At 49.2% G+C, this 23,686-nt stretch overlaps 1 protein-coding gene and 1 long non-coding RNA gene across 2 annotated transcripts in view; one reads left to right on the forward strand and one right to left on the reverse strand.

Annotated features, from left to right (window-relative positions):
• The window catches only part of LOC120862706, a 58,725-nt gene extending 37,675 nt beyond the window's left edge, over positions 1-21,050 (forward strand). Inside the window, exon 3 of the long non-coding RNA XR_005720827.1 lies at positions 20,162-21,050. This is a non-coding gene — a long non-coding RNA (uncharacterized LOC120862706). The remainder of the gene's footprint in view (positions 1-20,161) is intronic.
• The window catches only part of GABBR2 (gamma-aminobutyric acid type B receptor subunit 2), a 371,768-nt gene that overhangs the window by 49,663 nt on the left and 298,419 nt on the right, over positions 1-23,686 (reverse strand). Inside the window, exons 12-13 of the mRNA XM_040238757.1 lie at positions 11,803-11,910; positions 4,875-4,997 (exon numbers count right to left, since the gene is read on the reverse strand). Of these exons, the coding sequence (XP_040094691.1) occupies positions 4,875-4,997; positions 11,803-11,910 (231 nt within the window). The remainder of the gene's footprint in view (positions 1-4,874; positions 4,998-11,802; positions 11,911-23,686) is intronic.

Consider the following 23,686-nt stretch of genomic DNA (forward strand, 5'->3'; position numbering starts at 1 on the left):
GATCCTGCAAGCTGTGAGACATGGCCAAAAAACAATAACAACAAACAAAAACTAAAATATACAAAGAATTCTTAAAACTCTAATTAAAAAGTGCGTAAGAGATCTAAACATATACCTCACCAAAGAAAAAATACAAGTGGCAAATAAGCATATGAGAAGATGTTCCACATCATGTGTCATTAGGGAATTGTACATTAAAACAACAATGTGGTGCCACCACACATATTACAATGGCGAAAACCCCGAATACTGACAACACCAAATGCTGGCAAGGATAGAGCAACAGACACTCCCACTCATTGCTGATGTCAATGCAAAAGTCACTGATAGTTTGGCAAAACTAAACATAGAATATGATCTAGCAATCTTGCTTCTAGGTGTTTACCCAAATTAGTTGAAAACTTATGTCCATATAAAACTCTACACAAAAATACTTATGGCAGCTTTATTCCAAACTTGGATGCAACCAAGATGTCCTTCAGTGGGCAAATAAACTGGTATATCCATACAACAGACTACTACTCAGTGATAAGAAGAAATGAGCTATCAAATCATGAAAAGACATGGAGGAATCTTAAATGCATGTTGTTAAGTGAAAGAAGCCAGTTTAAAAATGTTACATCATGTGTGATTTCAACTATATGACATTCTGGAGAAGGCAAAGTCATGCAGACAGTGAAAGGTCAGTGGTTGCCAGGGGCTGGCAAAGCATAGAGGGTATTTCAGATGGTGATACTGTTCTGTGTAACACTGTACTGGTGGATACACAACTTTATGCATTTGGCAAAGCCTACAGAATATACGGGGCTTCCCTGGTAGCTCAGCTGGTAAAAAATCCACCTGCAATTGCAGGAAACCCTGTTTTGATTCCTGGGTCAGGAAGTTCCCCTGGAGAAGGGAGAGGCTACCCACTCCAGCATTCTTGGGCTTCCCTGGTGGCTCAGATGGTAAAGAATCCACCTGCAATGTGGGAGACCTGGGTTCGATCCCTGGGTTGGGACGATCCCCTGGAGGTGGGCATGGCAACCCACTCCAGTGTTCTTGCCTGGAGAATTCTGTGGACAGAGGAGCCTGGCGGCCTCAGTCCACGGGGTCACAAAGAGTCAGACATGACTGAGCGACTAAGTACAGGACATAGAATATACAACATGAAGAGGGAATTCTATGTTAACTATGGACTCTAGCGAATAATAATGTATCAGTATTGGTTCATCAATTGTAACAAATACACCACATAAGGCAGGATGTTAATAGTGGGGGAAACTATGACGTTTGGGGGAGGACATATGTGGAACTCTTTATACTTTCCATTAAATTTTTCTATAAACCTAATAAGTATAAAAACTTTTAAAAACTGTTAAAAATCATGTATTTAGAATAATACCTAGCACATGACAAGTATTGTACAAATATTTGTTACATACAAATGAATAAAGGTGGAGCTGGGAAGCCCCCAGTAGGATTCTAGAATCAGTTTCATTTCCCCGATACTTGCACTGAGAGAACCTCTTCCACAAGTCATTCCAGAACTCTTCTGTTATTCTCGAGCCTGTTACCCTGCTTATTTGCTTCCAGCTGCTACCAGAATCTATGTAGTCTGAAGTGACTGTGCTTATCTGCATGGGTACTGTCTGCCCTCACTAGTCATGGCCCCACGAGCTCAAGGTCACACTACGGTGTTCACCCCTGTCTTCCAGGGAGGTGAGGTCTCAGTTCAGGAGGGTGATCTACAAAGCCCTGTCCTGCAGATGTGGGCAGCCCCGCAGGGGTGGGCAGGGCAGAGCTGCACACAGCAGGGGTGAACCAGACATGCTGAGTGTCCCGAGAGGAACACCTAGATGCTGGGGACAGGAGTGGGGAGGAGCAGGGGCTTAAATCTGGTGGAGCTCAGGAACACATCGGCTAATACAGGGGCCTGAAACTGAAGTTCATTTACTTGTCAGAAAAGGTTCTGGAAGAAGGGGATAGCACAGACAAAGGCTTGAAAGTGCAACACAGAGCAAGCCTGCAGTTGGACTCCTGAGGTGTTCAGAGCATCCAGGGAGACCAAAGGCATCCGGGGCCAGTGTGGTCTGAGGACAGGAGAGAACAGACCACAAAGGTCTTTCATCACCTCACCCCCAAGCATAAACTTTCTCTCTCCCTGGGGGTTCTGGAGAAAACAGCCCCTCGAGGAGAATTTAGGACCCTCAGTCCCTGGGCACACTGTTCAGTCATCCAGCTGAGTCTGTCAGAAGAGGGTCTGAGGGAAATCAACCGACAGCTTGGTGATGTTTGGTGGGAAAATGACAATAAACCGACAGGACTGTGGGTCGACAGATCAAAGGTTCTGCTGCCATGGCAACAGAATGACAGGGCAACCCTAAAATTAGAGGAGCAAAGAGGATCAAGCCAGGAAAGCTTTGGAGAGAAATCTCAGCAGATACTTAAAGAGAAACACAGAGACAGGGTACCGGGGCCTTGATCCAGGGATGTGGCCAGACCCCCTTCAGAAGGCTAGAGGCCACCGGCAGGACCCCTCCTTCCCAGGCTCTTCCACACAGAGAAGCACTTCCGTGGCACCTGGCAGCTCCTCCATTTGAGAGCCATTCCCTGGAAGGTCTGGAATGGGCTCATCCTCTAGGCACAGAGCCATGGAGAGCAGTGCTTGCCACAGAAAACAAGGAGGGAAGGTGGTGTGAGTGATGGTAAGCTGTCACTTACACTGATGGCCTGCGAAGATCCATCTCCTGTAAATGGTCCAAGGGGACAGGTTTCCTGGATTTATTTCTGGAGTCGGCTTATTCAGGCTGACTCTAACCCTGCAGCCTCTCCCGCCACAGCCAGATCCTGGGGACCCTGTTGCATCTCAGCCCCCACCTTAACCCTGAGTGAAGGAGGCAGCACCCTGCCTTGCCGGCTGCCGCTGGGCTCAACACCAAGCCATCAAGGTCTGTTCTCTGCCCACCTGCCCCAGCTCCAGGTCTTCCCACGGGCTCTGCCTTGCTATTTCTGTTACCTAATTTTAGGCTTTATCTGCAGAATGTGAAAACACTTCTTTGCCCAACCCACTTCACAGACCAGTCAACAGTCTATGACAACACCTGAAAACTGCAAAGCACTGTTGTACATTGAAAGCCAGGATGGGGAAGTGGGTAAGGCAATAGTTGGTGGTGTTGCCACCAAACTGCAAGGTGACCTTCGTGTGTTAGTCTCTCAGTCCTGTCCGACTCTGTGCAACCCCGTGAACTGTAGCCTGCCAGGCTCCTCTGTCCATGGACTTCTCCAGGCAATAATACTGGAGTGGGTTGCCATTTTCTTTTCTAGGGGATCTTCCCGACCCAGAGATAGACACCGGGTCTCCCGCATTGCAGGCAGATTCTTTTACTGTCTGAGCCACCTTAGGTGCCTTATATAATCTCTCTGGGTTTCTGTTTCCTCATCATTAAAATGGGAATTCAGGATAGCACCTATTCCACAGAGTTACTGTGACAAGTCAGTGAAATTAACACACACCTCTAGCTACTAGCATCATCACTATCATTACTCTTATTAGCATTATTGCTTATGATTATCATCTCCCTAGCCAGGGGGCCCAGTTAGCCAATAACAGCTCTTCCCTGTTCACAACCTGTCTGGATTTCCAAATCCTGGTGGTGGGTGGTGAATTCCAGTGGGATGGAGTTGGGGGCAGGGCCACTCCTTTGTCAATTGTGCAGACAAGTGATGACCAGACATCATCTCCCTTCTAGCCACAGCCTGTCTGCCTGAGGGACCTTAGCTGAGTTCCTGCCCCCTTGGCCCACAAGCACAGCCAGCACAGGTCTGTCCTCTGCCGAGTCTGGCTCTGCCTGTCTGGAGTCCTGCTTCCTCCCAGGATGGACACTTAAGGCAGTGAGATGAAGGCACACAGCCCTAAATCCTTCCCCTAAATCCATGTTGTCAGGAAATGGCATTCTCTGCCACTGCTCCGACTATATAACTTCTTAACTAGGCTCAGCGAACCCTCTGCCTGTCTCCAGACAAATGAGGCTGGGCAACTTACTTGCTAGAAAACCTTGTCCAGAAGGATAAACACCTATGTCCTCAATGCATAAAAATGACTGTTTCCAGTTTAGTTTTAAAATTCACACTAAATCCCACAAAAAGATTTCCCTAATAATGCAGTGAGAACACTAGAGAAAACTCCAGTTTTCTCAATAGAATCTGCTAACCTATAGAGAAATCAGATAGTAAAGCCACTACCTTCAAGCTGGCTCTTTCCAACAAAGGCATCTTTAACTCTTCTAAGAGAAAGTCATCACTACAACTTCCTTAATTGTGAACCTGCCTAACTGGAGCATCCTAGGAAGGCCAATGTGAGTTAAGAGCAAGGCCAAATGCAAGACTACTAAAATATATATTTAACGGTACTTTTATGTAAGGTTCTCCTTTTTGACAAGACATCACTTTGAAGATTCTCTAGTAACTAGAAGGAGCTATCAGAGTGTTCATTCCCTAACAGCAGTCCTGAGGGAACTCACTTTAAAGGAGAGATTAAAAAAGCAATGTAATTTCTTGACTGAAGCATCATATAAATGGGGGCTTCTACAATGTGTAAAGAATACACTGGTTTAAATGAACCAAACTTTCTCCTTAATTCTGCATATAGTAATACATCTAGGCAAACTCACCATCTTTTCCCAGGAGTGACGACCTTATCTTTGGCTTTCCTGAGTAATAATACAGATCTCAAGGGAAAGGAACAGAAATAAGGAGATGTTCCTGATAGGGATCGTGGGTCCACACAGAGCTATGATGAGTTCCTCGTAACCACCTTGATTTCTTCTCAAGAAGCACACCTGGGGCAGCCAGGGAGACATACTGCCTCCCTCTGGCTGGTGCCGGGCGCTTACCTCCATGCTGTACCTCTCCACCGTCCTTCTCAGGGGGTCTACAGCCTGCCAGCAGATCAGGATGCACAGGTCAATCAGCAGCATGCCCCCGACGATCACAAGCAGTTTCTGGTCCTTGATGATCTGCAGAGAGGGCCGGGGCAGAAGGGACGTAAGAGGGCTTCCCAAACAGCAGCCAAGGGGCTGGGTCAGGTGGGTGAGTGAATGGCTCCACCTGAAAATTCCCCCGGGCTCCCCATCACCCATGGGGTAAATCCAGACAAGCTCCCTTGCTTGGCATTCAAGGCCTTTCGTGAGCTTGGCTTATCTACACCCCAGATACACACATATACTGAGTTAAGTTTGATGACTCCCAGGCTCTGGCTCTGCTGTGATTTTCCCCCCTAGGCCTTCATGGGTGCTGGTTCTTTTGTCTAAAACACTCTGTTCTATGTGACAGAGTGCTAAAATCCTTAGAGACTCAGATGCCCTGTCACCTCCTCCATGAAGCCTCCCTAACTCCCACAGCAGAACTCATTACTCCTACAGCATTAAGTTCAATATGTATTATTATGACTAGTAATAGTAACTACAAGAAGGAGCATAAATACAAATGCTACCATTTAGTGAACACTGTGCCTGCCTCGAGGTTGATTGTTTTATATATATCGTCTTATATGAAGGCAGATACTGTTATTATTCCCATTTTTTCAGCTGAAGAAACTGAGGCTAACACTGGGGGCTAAGTAACTTGCTCAGTGGAATAGAGCTACTAAGAGTTAAAGCCTGCAAGCTCCTCCTCTCTCCAGAGAGCAGACCCTCAAACATTTATAGCATCTCCCAGATGCTACAGGGACCAAGTGCTGTATTAAGTTGTATACAGTCTACCCTCCTCAGTAGACTGGGGAACCCCAGACAGAAGGGAAGCCTGTTTTATTTATTTGTTTACCTTCAGCACCTAACAGGGCCTGGCATGCAGTTGGTACTTTAAAAGTTTGATGGATTGAATTGAGATGAAGGAATATATAAAGAAGAAATATAACTCCTGTCCCACTTTGCAGCTGGGGATATCTTTATTACATTGTGAAATTCCCACCCCACGTTATGTCCATTTGATGGGGACTGGCCTGGGGACAAATGCTGTCAGGGGCAAAGCGAACCTGTATTTCACTCAGTGGGTGTTTACGTGTCCTCGCCCCCCTCCCCTCCCCCTGCCCCAATGCCAAATAAAAGCTAATGTGATGAAGTAGTTCTGGAAAAGACTACAGAAAAATAGACAACAAAACTGAAGTAGAAGCGTAAGAAATATCACCAGGTCTGGCTTTTAATGATTAAAGCCATCCTTAAAGGAGAAATAAAAACTCAAGAGGCCTCTGTGGCTAAACTGTGAAAAGAACAAGAGAGTATTACTGAGTTAAGGCCAGAGGGATCAAATCCACCAAAATCACTTGACCTGGGGGCGGGGCACTGACCAGGTCCCATCATCTGAGATTTTACAGAAACATTCAGGGAACCCCTGATAGCTTTAGAAACCTGGCTTGACCCTTGCCCTCAGGGGAACCAGGTCACACCCTGTTAGCCTTGAGAAATCAGGGCAGAAGGAAGAAATGCCTGAGGAACTTAGGGCAGGCTGGAAGGGGGCTCCCTACTTGCTCACCCAGCTTCCCTGACTTCCTTATGGTTCAGCTTTCTCTTCAAAAGCTGCACAAACTCTCCCCCATTATGTCTGTGCACATTGATGCCATGAAGCTCCGTCCTCTCTCTGAGGCTAGGTTACTAGTGCTCCATCCTCACTGAATGAGAGATCGGGAGTGAAGGCACCCAGGAACAATTAAATATCAAGTTCTGGAGTCAGATCTGAGTTCAAGTGTTACTAACTAGCTGTGTGTCCTTGGTAAATTTCCTAATCCGTCTGAGCCAGTTTCCTCATCTACACAACAGGGGATGATGACCACACAAATTGATAGATTACCATAGTCTGGTCGACTTCACTTTCACCCACTGGAGAAGGAAATGGCAACCACTCCATTGGTCTTGCCTGGAGAATCCTAGGGACGGGGGAGCCTGGTGGGCTGTCTATGGGGTCGCACAGAATCGGACACGACTGAAGTGACTTAGCAGCAGCAGCATAGTCTGGTTTACAGTTCCTGATCAGTAGATGTCAGCTATTATTATTAAATGTTACTCCCCATGGTTTTTCAGGGCACAGATCAGCAGACTATGAGTTTGGCCCACTGTTTGTAAATGGTTTTATTGGAACACAGTCACATCCACGCATTTATGTATTTGTCTCTGGCTGCTTTGGTTTTACAACAGCAGAGTTAAGTGGCTGTGACAGAGACTGTATGGCCTGCAAAGCCGAACATATTTACTATCTGACTTTTTACAGGAAAAGTTGGCTGACACATTCTTTTGAAAAAATGGCATTTCTTTATTTCTTCAAAAGACTTCAGATATTTTGACTTGATTCAGACTGGTCTTCCACTAGGCTCAGCTCATTGCCTACTTCCAGGGATGCCATTCCCGAAGGAATAGAGTGTGGATGGTGCCCCTGGGTTGTACAACCAGTGGCCCTGCCTTCCTGCCATCACTCAGATGACAGATACTCATCCTGGCATTTTCTTGAAGCTGAGCCTGGATGAAATTCTGAGCCTGATGGTATTATTTACAACAGTATCAAGTTATATATGTAGTAAACTTTCTTTGTCTTCCAAAAAACATCTGGCTACAAAACAGAAGATCTCATCTCTGAGTTACTGCTTTAGTCTCAATGTTTCAACTTGGTCGTAGTAAGAATAAGAGGCAGAATAAAGATGGTGGTAGTGAGGCTTCTCAATTCAAGATTTTACGATTGATCTTTAGGGAAAAAAAAAAAAGGTTACATACTATAAAAATTTAGAAGCACTAAGTCACCACATGTCAATACTTCCTATAGCAGGCTTTGTTTCGCTTAATGTCTTTAAAAATGTAGCCATATGGGGTAAAGTTTGTATTTGTGTGTGTTGGGGAAGGCATGACACGGTGGGTAGAGGGAAGACAGATGAAGTAGGAGCCAGAGAAGAAAAGGATAAAAAGACTGAAAAAAAGTGTTAGACCGCATTTACAAATTTAGTTAAATCTTGTATATGTCAGTAAAAAAAAGTTAAGGGGCTCACTTTTTAAAAGTCTGAACTTAAAAAAAAAACCCAAGAAAATACAAACAATGACAATAAAAACTGACCTTATGGCTCCATAAAAGGTTAGAATCATGGAAAATTCAATCCTAGTTTTGCCCTGTGACTGCCACAACCATTTCAAAGCGATCTGGTTCCTGACTTGAGATTTTGATCTATGAAAGGTAAATATTTCTTTTCTATACTCTTAACCTCCTCTAATTTGGCTGACAAATGATACTCAGCTTTAGTGCCACAAGGCTGTTACTGGAATAACTAGAAAGCCTGGAGCAAAAAATGTCTCACATTGGAAAGGTGTGTTCATCTGGCTTAAATCATTTTCTCAACAGACTAAACTGATGACTGAATCTTGTACTCAAAGCCTTCGACAGTGTCTCAGACAGACCCCCTCCCTGGACACCTGCCTGCCTCTCACCTTGCCCAACCCCTGGGGGGTGCAGCAAGTCCCCTTGTCCCAGGCAGCATAGCAGGCTGTGGCCACAACACAACTCCAGCTTCCGTGGAGTTTTCAGACAACTCAACTCCTGAAGTCTTCCCTGGCATGCTCTACCAATTGTTGCCAGACAATCTGAGTGCTCTTGCTTAGTGATCACATAAGTATTGGGAAACAAAGGCTAGTTCTTTATCACCAATAATGACATGCATGAATCACATATTGACAGAAAGGAACCAGTACTGATTCTTCAAAACCTCGATGGGCTTTTCATAAATGACAGACCCACAGAGCGGGAGGGGCCCCAGAAGTCACCTGCACCTGTCAAACTTTGGCTGGCATCAGCTTCGCTGAGAGGGCAGGTGGAAACACATTCCCAGGCTGCAGAAACCTGGCTCTTAGGGCTGGGGTGGGGCCCAAGAAACTGCATTTCCAACAAGCTCCCAGGTGATGCCAATGACGCTGCTGTACAACTTATACTCTGGGTAACCTTGGTCTAGACAGAAACCCAGGCTGTATATTAGTACAAATTGGGGGAAGTCTAGTAACTCCTACTGGCCAGCTCCAGCCCAGGAGGTGTGGGCTGGGTTACTTCTTGTAGTTTTCAAAAGCTCCCATTTGATTCTAATGTGCTCTGATTGTCAGCTCTGAGGAGGACCAGGTGGCCAGGCTCATCTTACAGACAGAAGGGCGTGTCACAAATGCTCCTGAGGCCCAGTGAGAGCAAGGCCTTCCAGGTGAGCACAGGCAAAGCTGAGCTCTTTTCTCCCTCCATACGCAGCCTGTAGTTCTCCCAAGATGGTCCGGTAAGGGGGGCCGGGAACAGAGAATGAGGCTACAGCTCCGCTCCCCCATCTGGAGAGCAGTTCCTAGAATAGCCCTGGTGGTGAGGAGGCAGGTGGTGGGGCTGACACCTGAGAGGTACCACTGGGCAGAGACAGAATCACAGCTCAGGAGACAATACCATTTCAGTGCACCCCCATTCCACAGACAAGGAAGCAGAGGCCCTGAGACATGGAGTGCATCTGTGTCAGTCGCTCCGTCGTGTCCGACTCTTTGCAACCCCATGGGGTGCAGCCCACCAGGCTCCTCCGTCCATGGGATTCTCCAGGCAAGAATACTGGAGTGGGTTGCCACTTCCTTCTCCAGGGGATCTTCCTGACCCAGGGATCAAACCCGGCCCTCCGGCATTGCAGGCAGCCTCTCTACCAGCTGAGCCAGCAGGGAAGCCCTTCATCCCAGCAGGGAAGAGACGAAGAAGTTTGCCAAAAGGACCCACGGCAGGTCAGCGGTGAAGCGGGGAGTGGAAGCCTGCTCTCCCGCTGTGCCTGCTGGCCCCACCACCTTGGGCTCGCTGCTGTCTGCATGGGCGCGAGGGCTCATGACCCAGGTAATAGGATGGCAAATGCAAGTTTGGGATGAAGAACTGGAAAAGAGGCACCATGATCCAGAGTAGGGTGAGGTCACAGTGCAGGATCTTCGAAGGACATGTCTGTGAATGGGTTTTACACACATCAGGGATTTAAAAAGTGTGTGAGGGGGGACATGGGGGATAGAGGGGAGATGAATCAAGAAGAGGACTTTTGGAAAAGTGGCGTCATGATGTTATCTCACCTCATCTCCAGGTGAGAGGATGGGGGACATGCTTCCTCTATGACCTCAGGTCAAGAGGGCGGCTTAAGGAGAACACTCAGATGGCTTGAATGCTAGGCTCCCTGCAGCCTGGGGACCTGGTGAGCCTGACTCCTGCCTGAGAAACCCCTGGGAGGATGACGGGTCAGCTGCTCCAGCGTGGAGCAGAAGAGGGGAAGCGGCTACAGCCGGATCAGTCTCCACCCCTGAGCGTGTAGGAGTGAAGGATGTGTAAGTGCCTCCTGAGTGGCAGTGTGGGCTCCAGGAGAGGGAGGGCTGTGCCCAAGGCAAGCTGGAGGGTGAGCCCAGGAGAGGGGCACTGCCATGTGCCTGGGGAAGGAGCTGCAAGTGGCCACGCAGAGGAGTACTTCCCCCATGTTGGGGGCACTTCAGGAGAGTAAGTCCCAGTAGTGGGGGCTTTGAAAATCCCACAGAAGGACTCCATGAGAGCCTAAGGTGAAAGGCTCTCAGTCGTGTCCGACTCTTTGCGACCCCATGGACTATACAGAATTCTCCAGGCCAGAATCCTGGAGTGGATAGCCTTTCCCTTCTCCAGAGGATCTTCCCAATCCAGGGACCGAACCCAGGTCTCCCCCGTTGCAGGCGGATTCTTTACCAGCTGAGCCATGAGGGAAGCCCATGAGCGCCTAAAGGGCCCGCTCATCCTCTGGAGCAGCAAGGTCAATGCCGCTCCTGGCAAGTGAGGTCTTCCCTGCCCCTTCCACCACTTGAAGGCCCAACGCTGGAGGGTTCGGAAACCTTGGAGATGGGATGGTGGGGGAGAAACTCAGCCTGGCAAGACAGAGAGGCAGCTCATCCACAGCCGCTCCTCTCCCAGGGCAGGTGACCAACTGCTCAGGACAAGCTGGGGGAGGGAGAGGAGCTGCCTCTGAATGCAGTTTGGGGTTTGGAATGTTATGATGGACCCCATGTATTCGTTGTTACAACCTTCTAAGTCAGGAGACTTGCCTGAATTTTTCTCTAGGAGTAAGGGAAAATAAGTGCCAGCTGTCGGAGGAGTTAAAAAAGACCAGTGTGGGGAAAGCTCTCTGAATGCATCCTAAGGGTTGAGCTTGATCAACACGGTGTTTACAGCCAACGACACGGGTGGCAAACGCTTTCCTTCCCCACAAAGGCAGGGCTCCTGTCCTCTAAGGACCTCTCTGAAAACGGCAGCACTGCATCAGGCCCCTTCCCTGCTTTGCTCTCCTCTTTCAAGGGCTTCTCACTGCCCACAGGCTCAAATTCCTAACTGTGGCTCCTGCCTTCCCCTGCAGCCTCCTCTTGTACCCCGTCCCCATGGACCGCTCAGCAGCTGAACTCTCCCCTCCCTCGCCCAGGCCGCCCTGCACATTGTTCCCTCTGGGAGATGGGTAACCCCTCAGCCTCTGCCTCCCTCTCAGCCGTCAGGTCTTGGCATAGCTGTCACTTACTACACTGACCCCTCCCTGAGTGCTGTACCCCAGCATCCCCATACGCACCCAACCAGCCCTTATTACCCCATCTTATAAACAATTTATAAAGCGTCTGATCTCCCCCAGGAGGCTGAAGGTGTTGGGGGTTTGGGTTGGGAAGTGGGGGAGGGTTTTGTTTAGCTTGAATCCCCAGCAGGCAGCCCAGTGCCTGGCTGTACAGCAGGCGCCTAAGAAGTCTTCTAAGAATAAATACTGGGTGAACACTGCAAATACTCTGTGACAGAAGGAGCCATTACCTTCTTCTTCATTTTCACATTTTTGAAGATGGCGTGGACTCTCCATGTCTTTGCAAACATTGCCCCGAAGGCGGTGGTGTAGCCCACGGTGAGAATCCAGGTCCTGACCTAGAGGCCATAAGAAAACAGAGGGTCAACATCTCCCAGGTGGACGGACCTTGTCTTTTATGAGAGTGTCCCAAGAGTGGGACTCCGGATGGTGGGGGCAGATGCTCTACTTTACATATGGTGGAGTTTCACGAGCATCAGCAGTCCTTCCATCACATGTCAATCTGATAGATATTTAGTTCTATCGACCACTCACCAGACCCAGGGCCCTAGGTGCAGAGGCACGTGAGATTCAAACTCTGCCTTCCATGGGCCCACAATCCAGTCACTGAGAGAGGCACAGAGGGTCCCCGGGACCACTGAGGGGCCACAGACCAGCCTTCTGGTCGTCCCTTCCTCCTTTCCTTCTTTGACGGCCTTTTGCGTGCCTGCGAGGTGACTGTAATTGCTGATTTCTCTGCCTCCTCCCCCAAGTCTCTAGGAGACCAGGCGGCCCCAGGAAGCTCTTCTACAGTTCTCCTTGCTCCTGGGGTGTAGACAGTGGGGAGGGGAGGGCGCTGAGCCATAGGGGCTGAGATGGGGCAGGACAACAAGCTTGCATGGCCCTTCTCTGGTATTAGTGACCCAGCCGCTCCGCTAGGCAGGGCGGGACTCGGCCAGAACAGGCCATGGGGACACCTGGCTGGCAGCTGCACCAGCCCAGCTCCCGGCCGTCATAGGGGCTGCTCAGTGATGGGGTGGAAGGCCAGAGGAGAGGGGCTGTAACCCTCTCACTCCCACCTTGGGCCTATCTCTTCAGGCCTTTAGAGAAAGACAGGAGGGATGCTGCCTGGGTCTAGCCTTGGTCCCGGAGCCCACACTTGGACCTGGGGTCCTTGCTTAGGACTAAGGCTTTATCTGGTTCTCACCTGATCCCCAGGACTAAAGTGTGCCCTGATCCCTGGCCCCAGGCTGGTGGCTGCCAGAAACCATCAGCCCTGATAAGAGCAGAGAGCCTGATTCCTGCAGGCGGGGGTGGCCGGTAACCATCTGTTAAGTCGTGGGGGCATCCTGGGTGCCCACTCTCCACCTGCGCTGCTATCGTGGCCAGGCCCCAGCATCTCCTGAGTCCACCCTCACTGGCTGGCCTGGACACCCTCCAAGACCCAGGAGACGCATCTCCTGGTCCCCTAAACATGGCCCAACCCTGGGCTGTGTGCCACTACTTTCTGGGGCCTCCCACTCATGGGGACAAAAAGGCTGTATGCTCTGTGAGCCCTGGTTCTAGGCTATGGTCTTTCCTCTGCTCTTCCTCAGCTCTGCTGAGCCGAGTTAACCTCTGAAAGGCCCCCACCTGCCTCGGCTGAACTCAGAAGGAAGGTGGATATATCAGGAAAGAGAGAGACGGCTAGGGTGGACAGCTCAGCTCTCCATGTCCAGAGCCCAGCAGGTTCGCCAGCCTCAGCAGCCCATCCAGTGCAGGGCTGCAGGCAGTTGTGCAGAAGGTTCCAAGATACGCTCCCTTCATGCAGTCCCTTCACTCTGCCTTTTAGCAACATGTCTTCCCAGCTTCTTAGAGACAGAACGTTTCCCCTTTCCATTTTATCTGCAAAAATAGGAACTGGCTAGGGAGATGGAAAGACCAACCCCCTAAGGAAAGACAACAGCATTATGCGACTGGTCAGAAACACAGACACATGAGGTGTGAACGCTGATAATGGTACAGGTGAGGACTCAATCTTTTTTTTTTTTTTTTAATAAATTTCGAAAATTTCAGACAGGCAAGAATGAATCACAGTACTCTAAGAAGGTGTAGGATGGCCATATTATAAAACAAGGATGCAAGAAAAGTAAGCAGAACAGAGACAGGGAAGGAGTCAATTATTGGGAACTTAGACCTGAGCTTATTCAATGACAAGATTTCACATCCCTAGCCTGTTAGAGTAACATAGGACCTTACAGACCATTTCATTCATCTGTTCATTCAATAACGATTGCTAGGTCAGAAGCTAAATATATAATGATAAAAACAAACGAATAAAACCACCACCACCAAAACCAGGGTGATTTTTTCTGGAGTCATCAGTTGAGTGAGAAAACCCCTTTGTAGATGAAGTAATTGAGACTCAGGGCATTGAGGTATTTCTCTCAACCATGCAACCTGGCTCCAGAGCTAAGCCTGGAATTCAAGACCTTGACCTAGTCCAGCCCTTTTCCTCCACATCCTGCTGCCTGTCCCACAGAAAGCCTCCTGACCCCAGCCGGGTCCACCCTGCCCAGGAGGCAGCTGCCAGCACAGCAACCTGGGCAAGCAGCTGGCCCGCCTGAGAACACTTCCCTGGCTGACTTCAGCACACTTTGAGGGCTAGTGGTTATGTGAAGACCAGTGGTCTCCAAGTGTTTTTGACCATGTTCCTCTACCAGCAAAAACCATTTAAAACATGAATATATACAGAACAAGGACATTTTAAAAAGGACAGTAAGAGATGGAATATTTTTCTTCATAATGTGGCAGACAAAGACCTCATACTCTGGGTAAAAGTATTACTTCAATATGCTCGGCATTATTATATTTGCTTTGACTTATGCTTTCTCTGGGGTCATTATTTTCAGGCCACTTGTCTACTCTGTAGGGCCAAACTCATTAAGACATAATAGTACAAATGAGTTAAGTTAGTTGAAACTCGACAATATACATTTAACTGGGCATCTGGAAACTGCAATATGGTGCCATAAACTGAAAGCAAAGAATGGGTGAGGATCCTGGGCAGAAAAGAGGGAACCTACAGGGCCCAAGACCTGCTAGCAAGCTTCACTTAAGCTGGTGTCTGAGAACCTGGGTTTGGAGAGGGTCCCACCATTTGCCCAGTGATGAGAGTGACTCTGTGCCTGAATGGTTTGTGCAAACAGTATGCTTTATGCCACAAATCTGCCTTTCTCCTGAGAGCTTGGAGTTTGGGTAAGTGTTCGGGAGAGGGGGCCTAGGTGACTGGCCCCCAGTAAAAACCGTGGGCGCTGAGTGTCTGCTGAGTTCCCTGGTATACATGTCATGTGTTGTCCCAAGTCAGTGCTGGGGAATTAAGGGCATCCTATGTGACTTCACTGGGAGAGGCTCTGGGAAGCTCGAACCTGGTTCCCCGTGACTTTATTCCACGTGCCTTTTCACTTTGCTGATTTTGCTTTACCTTCTGTCTCTGTAATTAATCGCTGCTGTGAGTACACTTCTATGCTGAATCCTCCTAGAGAATCACTGAGTTGGGGCTCATCCTGGGACTCTGGACACAATGCCCTGGGGCTGGCTGGTGTCACAGCTGACCAACCACTCCGTCCTCAGGAGAGTTCCTGCTTGAGACCACCATACACACCCACTGCCATTAGATTTTAGTAAAGCTTAATTTCTTTCATTTTTTCTACATGTAAATTTAGTAAAGGCTGTAATATATTCTTCCACAGCCTCCCTAGTGGCTCAGACAGTAAAGAATCTGTTTGCAATGCAGGAGACCAGGGTTCATCCTTGGGTCAGGAAGATCCTCTGGAGAAGGGCATGGCAACCCACTCCAGTATTCTTGCCTCGAGAATCCCATGGACAGAGGAGCCTGATGGGCTACTGTCCATAGGATCGCAAAGAGTCAGGACTGAGTGACTGTCACCCTCAATTTCTTTCATTTTTTCTACATATAAAGTAAGTAAAGCCTGTAATATATTCCTCCACAATATGATCCCAGGGGATTCACGTCCCTTTGGAGACAATCTGGAGCTCTTCAGACAATGATGAAACAACAATAGAAATATTCTGAAAGCAGGAGAGTGGGACCCCTACCAGCAGAGCCACCCACCTCGGGCTGCCTCTGCTCAGGCTTACCCCTGGGCTTGGCCTTTGCAAAAGGAGGTAGAATTTCTCTCTCCATTCTGCCACCATCATTTTAAGATGGAAATAGACCCTGGGGCTCAGTCCTGAATCTGCTTTGTCCTAAAAGTGTCCTAAAAGTCCCTGGGTTATCATTCCCACCCTCAGGCGTCAACCATTCTCCTTGTGCTGACAATTCCCTTAGCTCTTTCTCAGCTCCTACCTCTCTTCTGAGCTCCAGACCTGCATATGCCACCATCATAGAGACCAAGGTGACACTTAGGTGTTCACCAAACTTCACACTCCGGAGCCAGAGCTGAGCCCATCAGCCCTTCTGCTGAGTAGCTCAACTGCTGGCCGATTCAGGCAGGGATGGTGCCTTTATCCACCTGTCACTGGAAATAAGGACCTGGAAGTCCCCCAGGAACCCTCTCCTCTCCTCTCCCCCACACTTTCCTGTTCAGTCCCCAAGTGCTTCTGCTTCCCCTTCCCATGCTCTAAGAGGTGGGGCCCCACCCTAGCACCTCCCAGCTCCTTTGCTCTCTGCTTTCTATCTTGATGGAGGGTACCATCAGGAGACTGGAGAGGGCAGGAGAGAGAAGATGGGGTGTGCACTCCCTGTGGCTACAGCATCTGTGCCAGCTCTGGCTGCAGCTGGGTTCCATGTGTGGTCTGGCCTCTCTGGGTATAGGAAGACCCTCCTTCTTTACCCCTTCAGGCCCAGGAGTGGTAAGGGCTTCCTGCGATGGCCTCTATACCAGCTTCCTTAACCCCACCCACACCTCTGTAGGTGGTCCCTTCACTGCACCTCTCTAGTGAAGCACCCAGGTGGACTCCGTCTGCTTCCAGGACTTTGACGACAGTCTTACTCCCACATCTCTTGTTAGTAACCCCTCCTCTCTGTTCCCGTGGTGTCATCCAGATGAACCATTACGAGCGGGGACTCTGGAGTGAGACTGACAGAAGTTCCAGTCCTTGCTTTGTCACTTACTATCTATGTGAACCTGGGCACGTCACATAACCTCTGAGCCTCAGTTTGCTCATCTGTGAAGTGGGGGCAACTAATGTATCCGACTTCATGGTTGTGTGGATGAGATGAACGAAGGTGTGTAAAGGACTGAGGTTCTTAATCAAGACTTGGCTTTTGTCCATGTATTCCTTATCACTGCTGACGGGAACACGGCACGAGCCTCCAGCTGGCCTCCTGCCCCTTGGCTCACCTGCTGCTCATCCATCAAACACCCGCCAGGAGGAACAATCCTCCACAGCAAATCTCAGCAAGTCTCCTTGAGTTTAAACCCTTTATTGTCCCATTGAGCCCACAGGTTAAACTCCAGATTCTTAGCAGGGTGTGCCCTCCATCGTCCACACCCCTCCTGCTACCCCCCACACAGCATTTCGCATCCTAGCAATCCCACACTGCTTCAGCGTCCCTGCACACCACACGGCTCACGCTGGGGGCCTGGCACTGGCTATTTCCTCCACTCAGAATGCCATCCCCGCTAAGTTCCTTCGCAAATTTTCATGAGTCCACCAAAACCCAGATTCACAGGCCACCCCCCCTGAGAAGCCCTCCCAGGTCTTGCAAGGAGGTCACAGCTGCCTCCTCCCTGCGACTTCTGTCCTCACCCATGTCTCTACTGTGCTGGTCACACTGAGATTATGTCCATTTGATTACCTGCCTACCTCTCCTGCGATATGGTGCAGGGCCTACACTGCCCACCTTTAAATCTCTGGACCCAGCATGAGGGGGTGATCGGGCTAGGCGGGCTTGCTTAGGAGGTAATGAGATTTCTATCACCAAAAATGTGCAAGCACATGAAAGGAAGACCACAGAGGGAACTGGAGCACTGAATGGCAAAGGAGGCTGAGCTTATGGCCTCAGTGGTCCCTTCCTCTCAGTGAAGTATCTGTGAGGTAGTGAGCTCCCCATCACGCCATGGATTCAAGCAGACCTTGGAAGACCCCGTGTATCAGGGTGTTACTGGGCATTTCCTGCACTGGGGAAGTTTTATTTGATTTCATCCCATGTATCTTCCTTCTGGGTGGTTCTATGATGCCAAATAAACTAGAAGGTTCTGCAGGGTTATAATGATTCTGTTTCTAATTGTTGTTGTTAGTTGCTAAGTTGTGTCTGACTCTTTTGCAACACCAACCCCTGGAGAAGGGCATGGCAACCCACTCCAGTTGCCAATAAAAATCTCATGGACAGAGGAGCCTGGCAGGCTCTAGTCCATCAGATCACAAACAGTCGAACACAGCTGAAGCAACTGAGCACAGACTAGCCTGCCAGGCTCCTCTGTCCATGGGATTTCTCAGGCAAGAATACTGGAGTGGGTTGCCATTTCCTACTCCCGGGGATCCTCCTGATCCAAGGATCAAACCTGCATCTCCTACACTGGCAGGAGGATTCTTTACCACCGAGTCCCCCGGGAAGCCTCTGTTTCTAATACAAGTCTACTGATTCATCAACCCAAAGTCTCAAACATATTCTCTGATGTTAAAGTCTTCCTTTTTCTCTCCTTAGCCATAAAGTTTCCTGGCCCCTCTGCACCCATGATAGCAACCATGGGGGAGAGGACCTTTAGGCAGGCAATGCTCATTAGTCTCAACTATGAAGAAGGACAAAACAGTGCACATCTCCAGATGGAAAGAAAAATCTACATCTGAAACAACTGTTCAGACGCTCGCTCAATTGATTTTGGGAAGGCCTGCCTGGCAGAGTGAAGGGCTTTCAGTGCTCTTTGGGGACTAGCAGGGAAAGAGACACAGAGCCCCTCCCACAGTTCTGTTCTTCCAATGTCTGGGGGTGGAGGAAGCTGTCTCGGCTGGATGGATGCTGGGTGGTGGGGGGCAGGCGGCGTGGTTAACTGTTTGCCTGCTGTCCAGAAAGGTTAGAAAAAAGGGCCTTTTGTTTCATTCTGACCATCCACCCCAGATGATCAATAGTGAGAAGGCAGACAAGGGAGACCCAGACTATCCAAAAGCAAGCCCCAGACCTCCATTACCATGAGGTGCTATAGCCTGGAGCTGAAAAGCTAGGGTTCAGCCTGGGATCTCCAGGGCCTGCCTTGTCTTCCTGGGGAGAGTGCGGGTGCTGGAGAGATTCGCAGTGCTTTCAAACACAGGGTGCTTCTGAAGAGCATGCTCCAGAAGACTCTGTCTTACCCGGGGTCCTTTAAGTAAGATCTGCACTGAAAATCTTTCCAGGGTTTAGAGTACCGCAAAGACTTTCTGGGCTTCCCCGGTGGCTTAGTGGTAAAGAATCCACCTGCAGGAGATATGGTTTCAATCCCTGGTTTGGGAAGATCCCCTGGAGAAGGAAATGGCAACCCATTCCAGTACTCTTCCCTGGGAGATCCCATGGATAGAGGAGCCCGGCGAGCTACAGTGCACAAGGTCACAAAAGAGTCATATACTACTTAGTGACTAGACAACAACAGCCAAGACTTTCTCGGGGAACAACTCCAGGGCTCATGGCACAAACAAGGGTACTTTGGGACTCAAGTTAGGGCCAATGGGGTATCTTAGGAGCCCTGGTGCAAATCAGAGAAAGCTGACCCTCTCTCTGAGAGGAAGAGTTTCCAACAGGAACCCCTTGAGACCCTTTGTGAAAGATCCCTACCTCCGTAAGACCTACCAGCTGAAGAACTCGATCCAGAGAGCAGATTATAGTCTGAGCTCAGCGCCTGCCCACTCCTGGCACCAACAGCCTTATGCAGTGCACAAAACACACACCTGTACTTGGTGGCCTTGACTCGGGCTCTGAAACGGGGAGGAGGCCCTTCTCCCCTGCCTCCCGACAGCCCTGGCAGTGGCTGGGGGTGGGGGAGCTTCCTGGAAGCACAGCGTGGAGATGAGCAGTGGAGACAGGGGGGTGTGGGGTGTGCTGGGGAGGGCGTTGATGTGTGGCTCCACGGCAGCTCTGTGGACTGAAGATGTGGATAAGTGGGTGCGGGGGCAAGAGCAGAAGTGAGGCAGGCAACAGACAGGCCCAGGCGGAGCAGCTGCAACTAATTTAGGCTCCGGGCTGAGCAGCTGCACCTGGGCTCCTGCTGACACTTCAAGATAAGATACCAGCAGGAGCACTGGATCCCGACCACGTGAAAGACAGTGGACACAACATCTTCATTCTGGTGGCCAAGGGGAGGGCCCAGCCTGACGCATGCGCAGAAGAGGCCCTCACTCTAGGGGAGGGCCAAAAGGAGGAGGAGGCGCCAGCTCCTAATGTTTCCTGCCAACCTCCCAGAAACCTTTGTGCTGGAAGCCATCTTGGCTGAGAGATGCGCGTGCCCCCAGGTCAGGACCCTGAGTCAGACCAAATATGGGCACAAGCGTGATGACTGACCAGAGGCAACAGGAAAACTGCCCCCGCCCCGTACAAGCAACCTAAGCCTCCCCTGTTGCACACGAAACACTCTGAGCTCACCCATGTGCTCTTCCACACATACTGGGCTTCTAATAAACACTTTTATCTTTTCACAGTCTTGGTCTCTGCTGAATCCTTTCTTCAGAGAAGACAGACTGAGGTCCTTCTTCCAGCCATTCCACCGCTGGAATGAGAAGGGGAGGTGGATATGCCATCAGGACTGCAGCTGCGAGGGAACTTGTGAGTAGACAGGAGGCATCTTTCAGGACTTCCAGAAATAACCACAGCTCATTCTGAGGGGGTCTCCTATTTTAAGTTTTCCCTGATTGGTCCCTCTGCATTTGGCCCTCACTCCCTCATGTAGGTCTCTGTCTGCATCAGGGCATAAAACACATGGAATGGGAGTTATTTAACGACATCTTCCCATCTGCACTGTGGACTTCCTGTGGGCAGTCATCTGTGTGTCTAGCTCTGGGCCTGCAGAGCCTGGCACACAGTAGGTGCCAGGGAAATGCTATCACATATATTAATGAATTGTAAGACAAGGATCAGGGCTTGCAGTAACGCATGTGAGGGTGTGTGGGATGAAGGGACACCATCTGTACATTTGCTGGAGGGTTTGCCGAGCCCCTGGCACTCTCCTCAGCCCCCTCCTCTGGAAGCTAGAGGTCTAGGGAACTTTTCACAACTAAAGGCCCCAGATGGCAGAGCACAGAGGAGATGGGGGGTGGGAAGGCTGCAGCCTGCCCAGAGTCCTAACTGGTTGAAACAGATTTTGTCAGCACCAGTCCCTGTAACCACAGCCCTAAGTTGCTCTAAACCAGCCAGGAAAGGCCACCATAAAACCCTGTGGGCTTCCTCTGGGCTAGCTTTCCAGCCACCTTCTGAAATCACAAAGCTCTTTATTGTGGCCAGTCACAAAATCATGGGATCACATGCTGAAACAGTCCCCAAACCACATTCTTACATCAGATTCTCTCTCAACTGTCTCAAAAAAAAAAAAAATTCTCCAAGCAAAAAAATAATCACAGATATTTATGGTCTTTCACTTGAAAACATTGCTAATTCCTATCACTCTTCAGTTTACTGGGAGGTCAGTTGGGTGTTCCCAGGTAGTCTTGAGTCAGTTATAAAATCCTAGTATCTCTGGGGGGGCTACCCAGGTGGTGCTAAGTGGTTGCTTGCCAATGCAGGACACGTGGGGTCAGGAAGATCCTTTGGAGAAGGGCATGGCAACCCACTCAAGTATCCTTGCCTGGAGAATCCCATGAACAGAGGAGCCTGGCAGGGCTATAGTCCATACGGTCAAAAAGAGTTGAACATGCCTGAAGTGACTTATCACAGCATGGCACAGCATCTCTAGGAGGGCTGGAAGAGGACACTGTGCTTCCAAATCCAGTACCTGTACCCCCCACTATTTCAACCCTTCCCAGCTGCTGCCCATGCAGAGCTCGTCCATACACCTGTGAGAGGGTGGATGGCTGAGAGCATGCTCCAGGACCCGGACCCCAGCGCTCTGTCCTGTGATGGGATGGATGGCCCTGCTTCTGAGATTCCGAGGTGGAGGTCTATGATTCCCTTTCCTCTTCCCACTGATCCTCACGGGACAAGGTTTCTGGTGCTTCCATTGCCTTGCATCACTGGTTTCCAACAGACAAACTCAATAGTAAACATGGTTTCTAATCTTGACCTTGCTACTCTAACTGTGGTCTGTGGGGGCAGCAGCAGCACCCCAGAGCTTATTTGAGCTGCAGCATCTCCGGCCACCCCAGACCTAACAGTCACCTGAATTCCCCAAGATCTGCAGGTGATTTACGTGCCCTTTGAGCAGCACTGTCTGTGCAGGCAGAAGTTAAGATGGTGGTTACTCTGAGGAGAAGGGTGCAGACAGTAGCTGGAATGGGGTAGGAAGGGCTTCTGGGATGCTGGTAAGGGCCTGTTTGTTGATCTAGATTCACAGTTGAATCCAGTTTGCGAAAACTCACTGAGCTTTACACTTATGAAATGTGCATGTGTGTATTTACTTTAATAAAAGGTTAAACAATAAAGGAGTCGGGATTCTCAGCAAGTGGAGGTAGCTGGGAGGTAAAGCGGAGCTGCACTCTGCGCTGCCATCAGAGCAGCACTGGACTGAACTGGCTTATGCAATGACTGGGGACTCACGTCCAAGTAAATGCCCTTGGAGGTCTCACGTGCATCATTCTTCCCTCCCTGACAGCCTGCCTCGAGGCTTCTCTCTGCACTCAAGGTGGCAGAAGAACAGCAGCTGGGCTTTGACTTAGGCAGGCCCCGAGTTTGTCCCTGATCCAGATCAAGCAGAGCAAGGGCATAGAAAGATGGAGGTTTTGCCATGGACATACCTACACCAAATCAATCAGCATCAGCCTCAGTTTTCCAGCCTCTTCTTCATCCCAAGTTTGCTCTGTTTTATTTGTAACTCTCTTAGAGGTGTTCAGAGGTAAACACAGTTGTCCAGACACAGTCTCATCACTCATTCATAACGATGGTGACTAGCGCTTGTTGAATCTTATGTGACAGGCACTAAGTGCTTTACATACACTGTCTCATTTAACCCTCACAATCCTATGAGAATGCCCATTTTACAGAGGAGTCAACTAAAGCTCAGAGATGTTAAGTAGCTTCAAGTCACACAGCAGGGAGGTAGTATAGTTAGGATTTGAATGCAAGCAGTCTAATGGAAATTCTCTTATTCACCAGGCACTATGATATTACTTTGGGGATGTATAAAAAAATAAATGAATACTGCTGCTGCTGCTACTGCTAAGTCACTTCAGTCGTGTCCGACTCTGTGCGACCCCATAGATGGCAGCCCACCAGGCTCCCCCGTCCCTGGGATTCTCCAGGCAAGAACACTGGAGTGGGTTGCCATTTCCTTCTCCAATGCATGAAAGTGAAAAGTGAAAGGGAAGTTGCTCAGTCGTATCCGACTCTTAGCGACCCCATGGACTGCAGCCTCCAGGCTCCTCCATCCATGGGATTTTCCAGGCAAGAGTGCTGGAGTGGGGTGCCATTGCCTTCTCCAAATAAATGAATAAATACACTAAAACAACTGAATTATACACCCTAATAGGGTGAATTTTACAGTATGTGAACTATTGTCAATCTCCGTATCTATGTGTTCCACACCTATGGATTCAAACAACAGGGAACAAACTGAAAACATTTTTTTAAAAAAATTCTAGAAAGTTCCAAAAAGCAAAACTTGAATTTGCCACACCAGCAACTATTTACATAGTATTTACATTAGATTTACAACTATTTACATAGCATTTGCATTGTATTAGGTATTATAAGTAACCTAGAGATGATTTAAAGTACATGGGAGGACTGCATAGGTTATATTCAAATATTACACCATTTTACATAAGAGACTTGGACAACCTCACATTTTGGTATCTGTGGGGGTTCCTGGAACCAGTCCCCAGTGAATACTGAGGGATGACTGTATACCCCAAGTTTAAAAAATCTGAATGGACAAATATTTTAGTTGAGATACATATTGCTCACATCTCTAAGAATGTAGTTGGCCTGTTTCTCCTGGTATGAACCAGCTAACAAAAAAATCAAGATGTTTCTTTAAAAAAATGAATGAAGTGTCCCAGACATCTCTGTAGTCCGAC

This window comes from Oryx dammah, unplaced genomic scaffold (genome assembly GCF_014754425.2).
Source record: "Oryx dammah isolate SB20612 unplaced genomic scaffold, SCBI_Odam_1.1 HiC_scaffold_1, whole genome shotgun sequence".
Classification (NCBI taxonomy): domain Eukaryota; kingdom Metazoa; phylum Chordata; class Mammalia; order Artiodactyla; family Bovidae; genus Oryx; species Oryx dammah.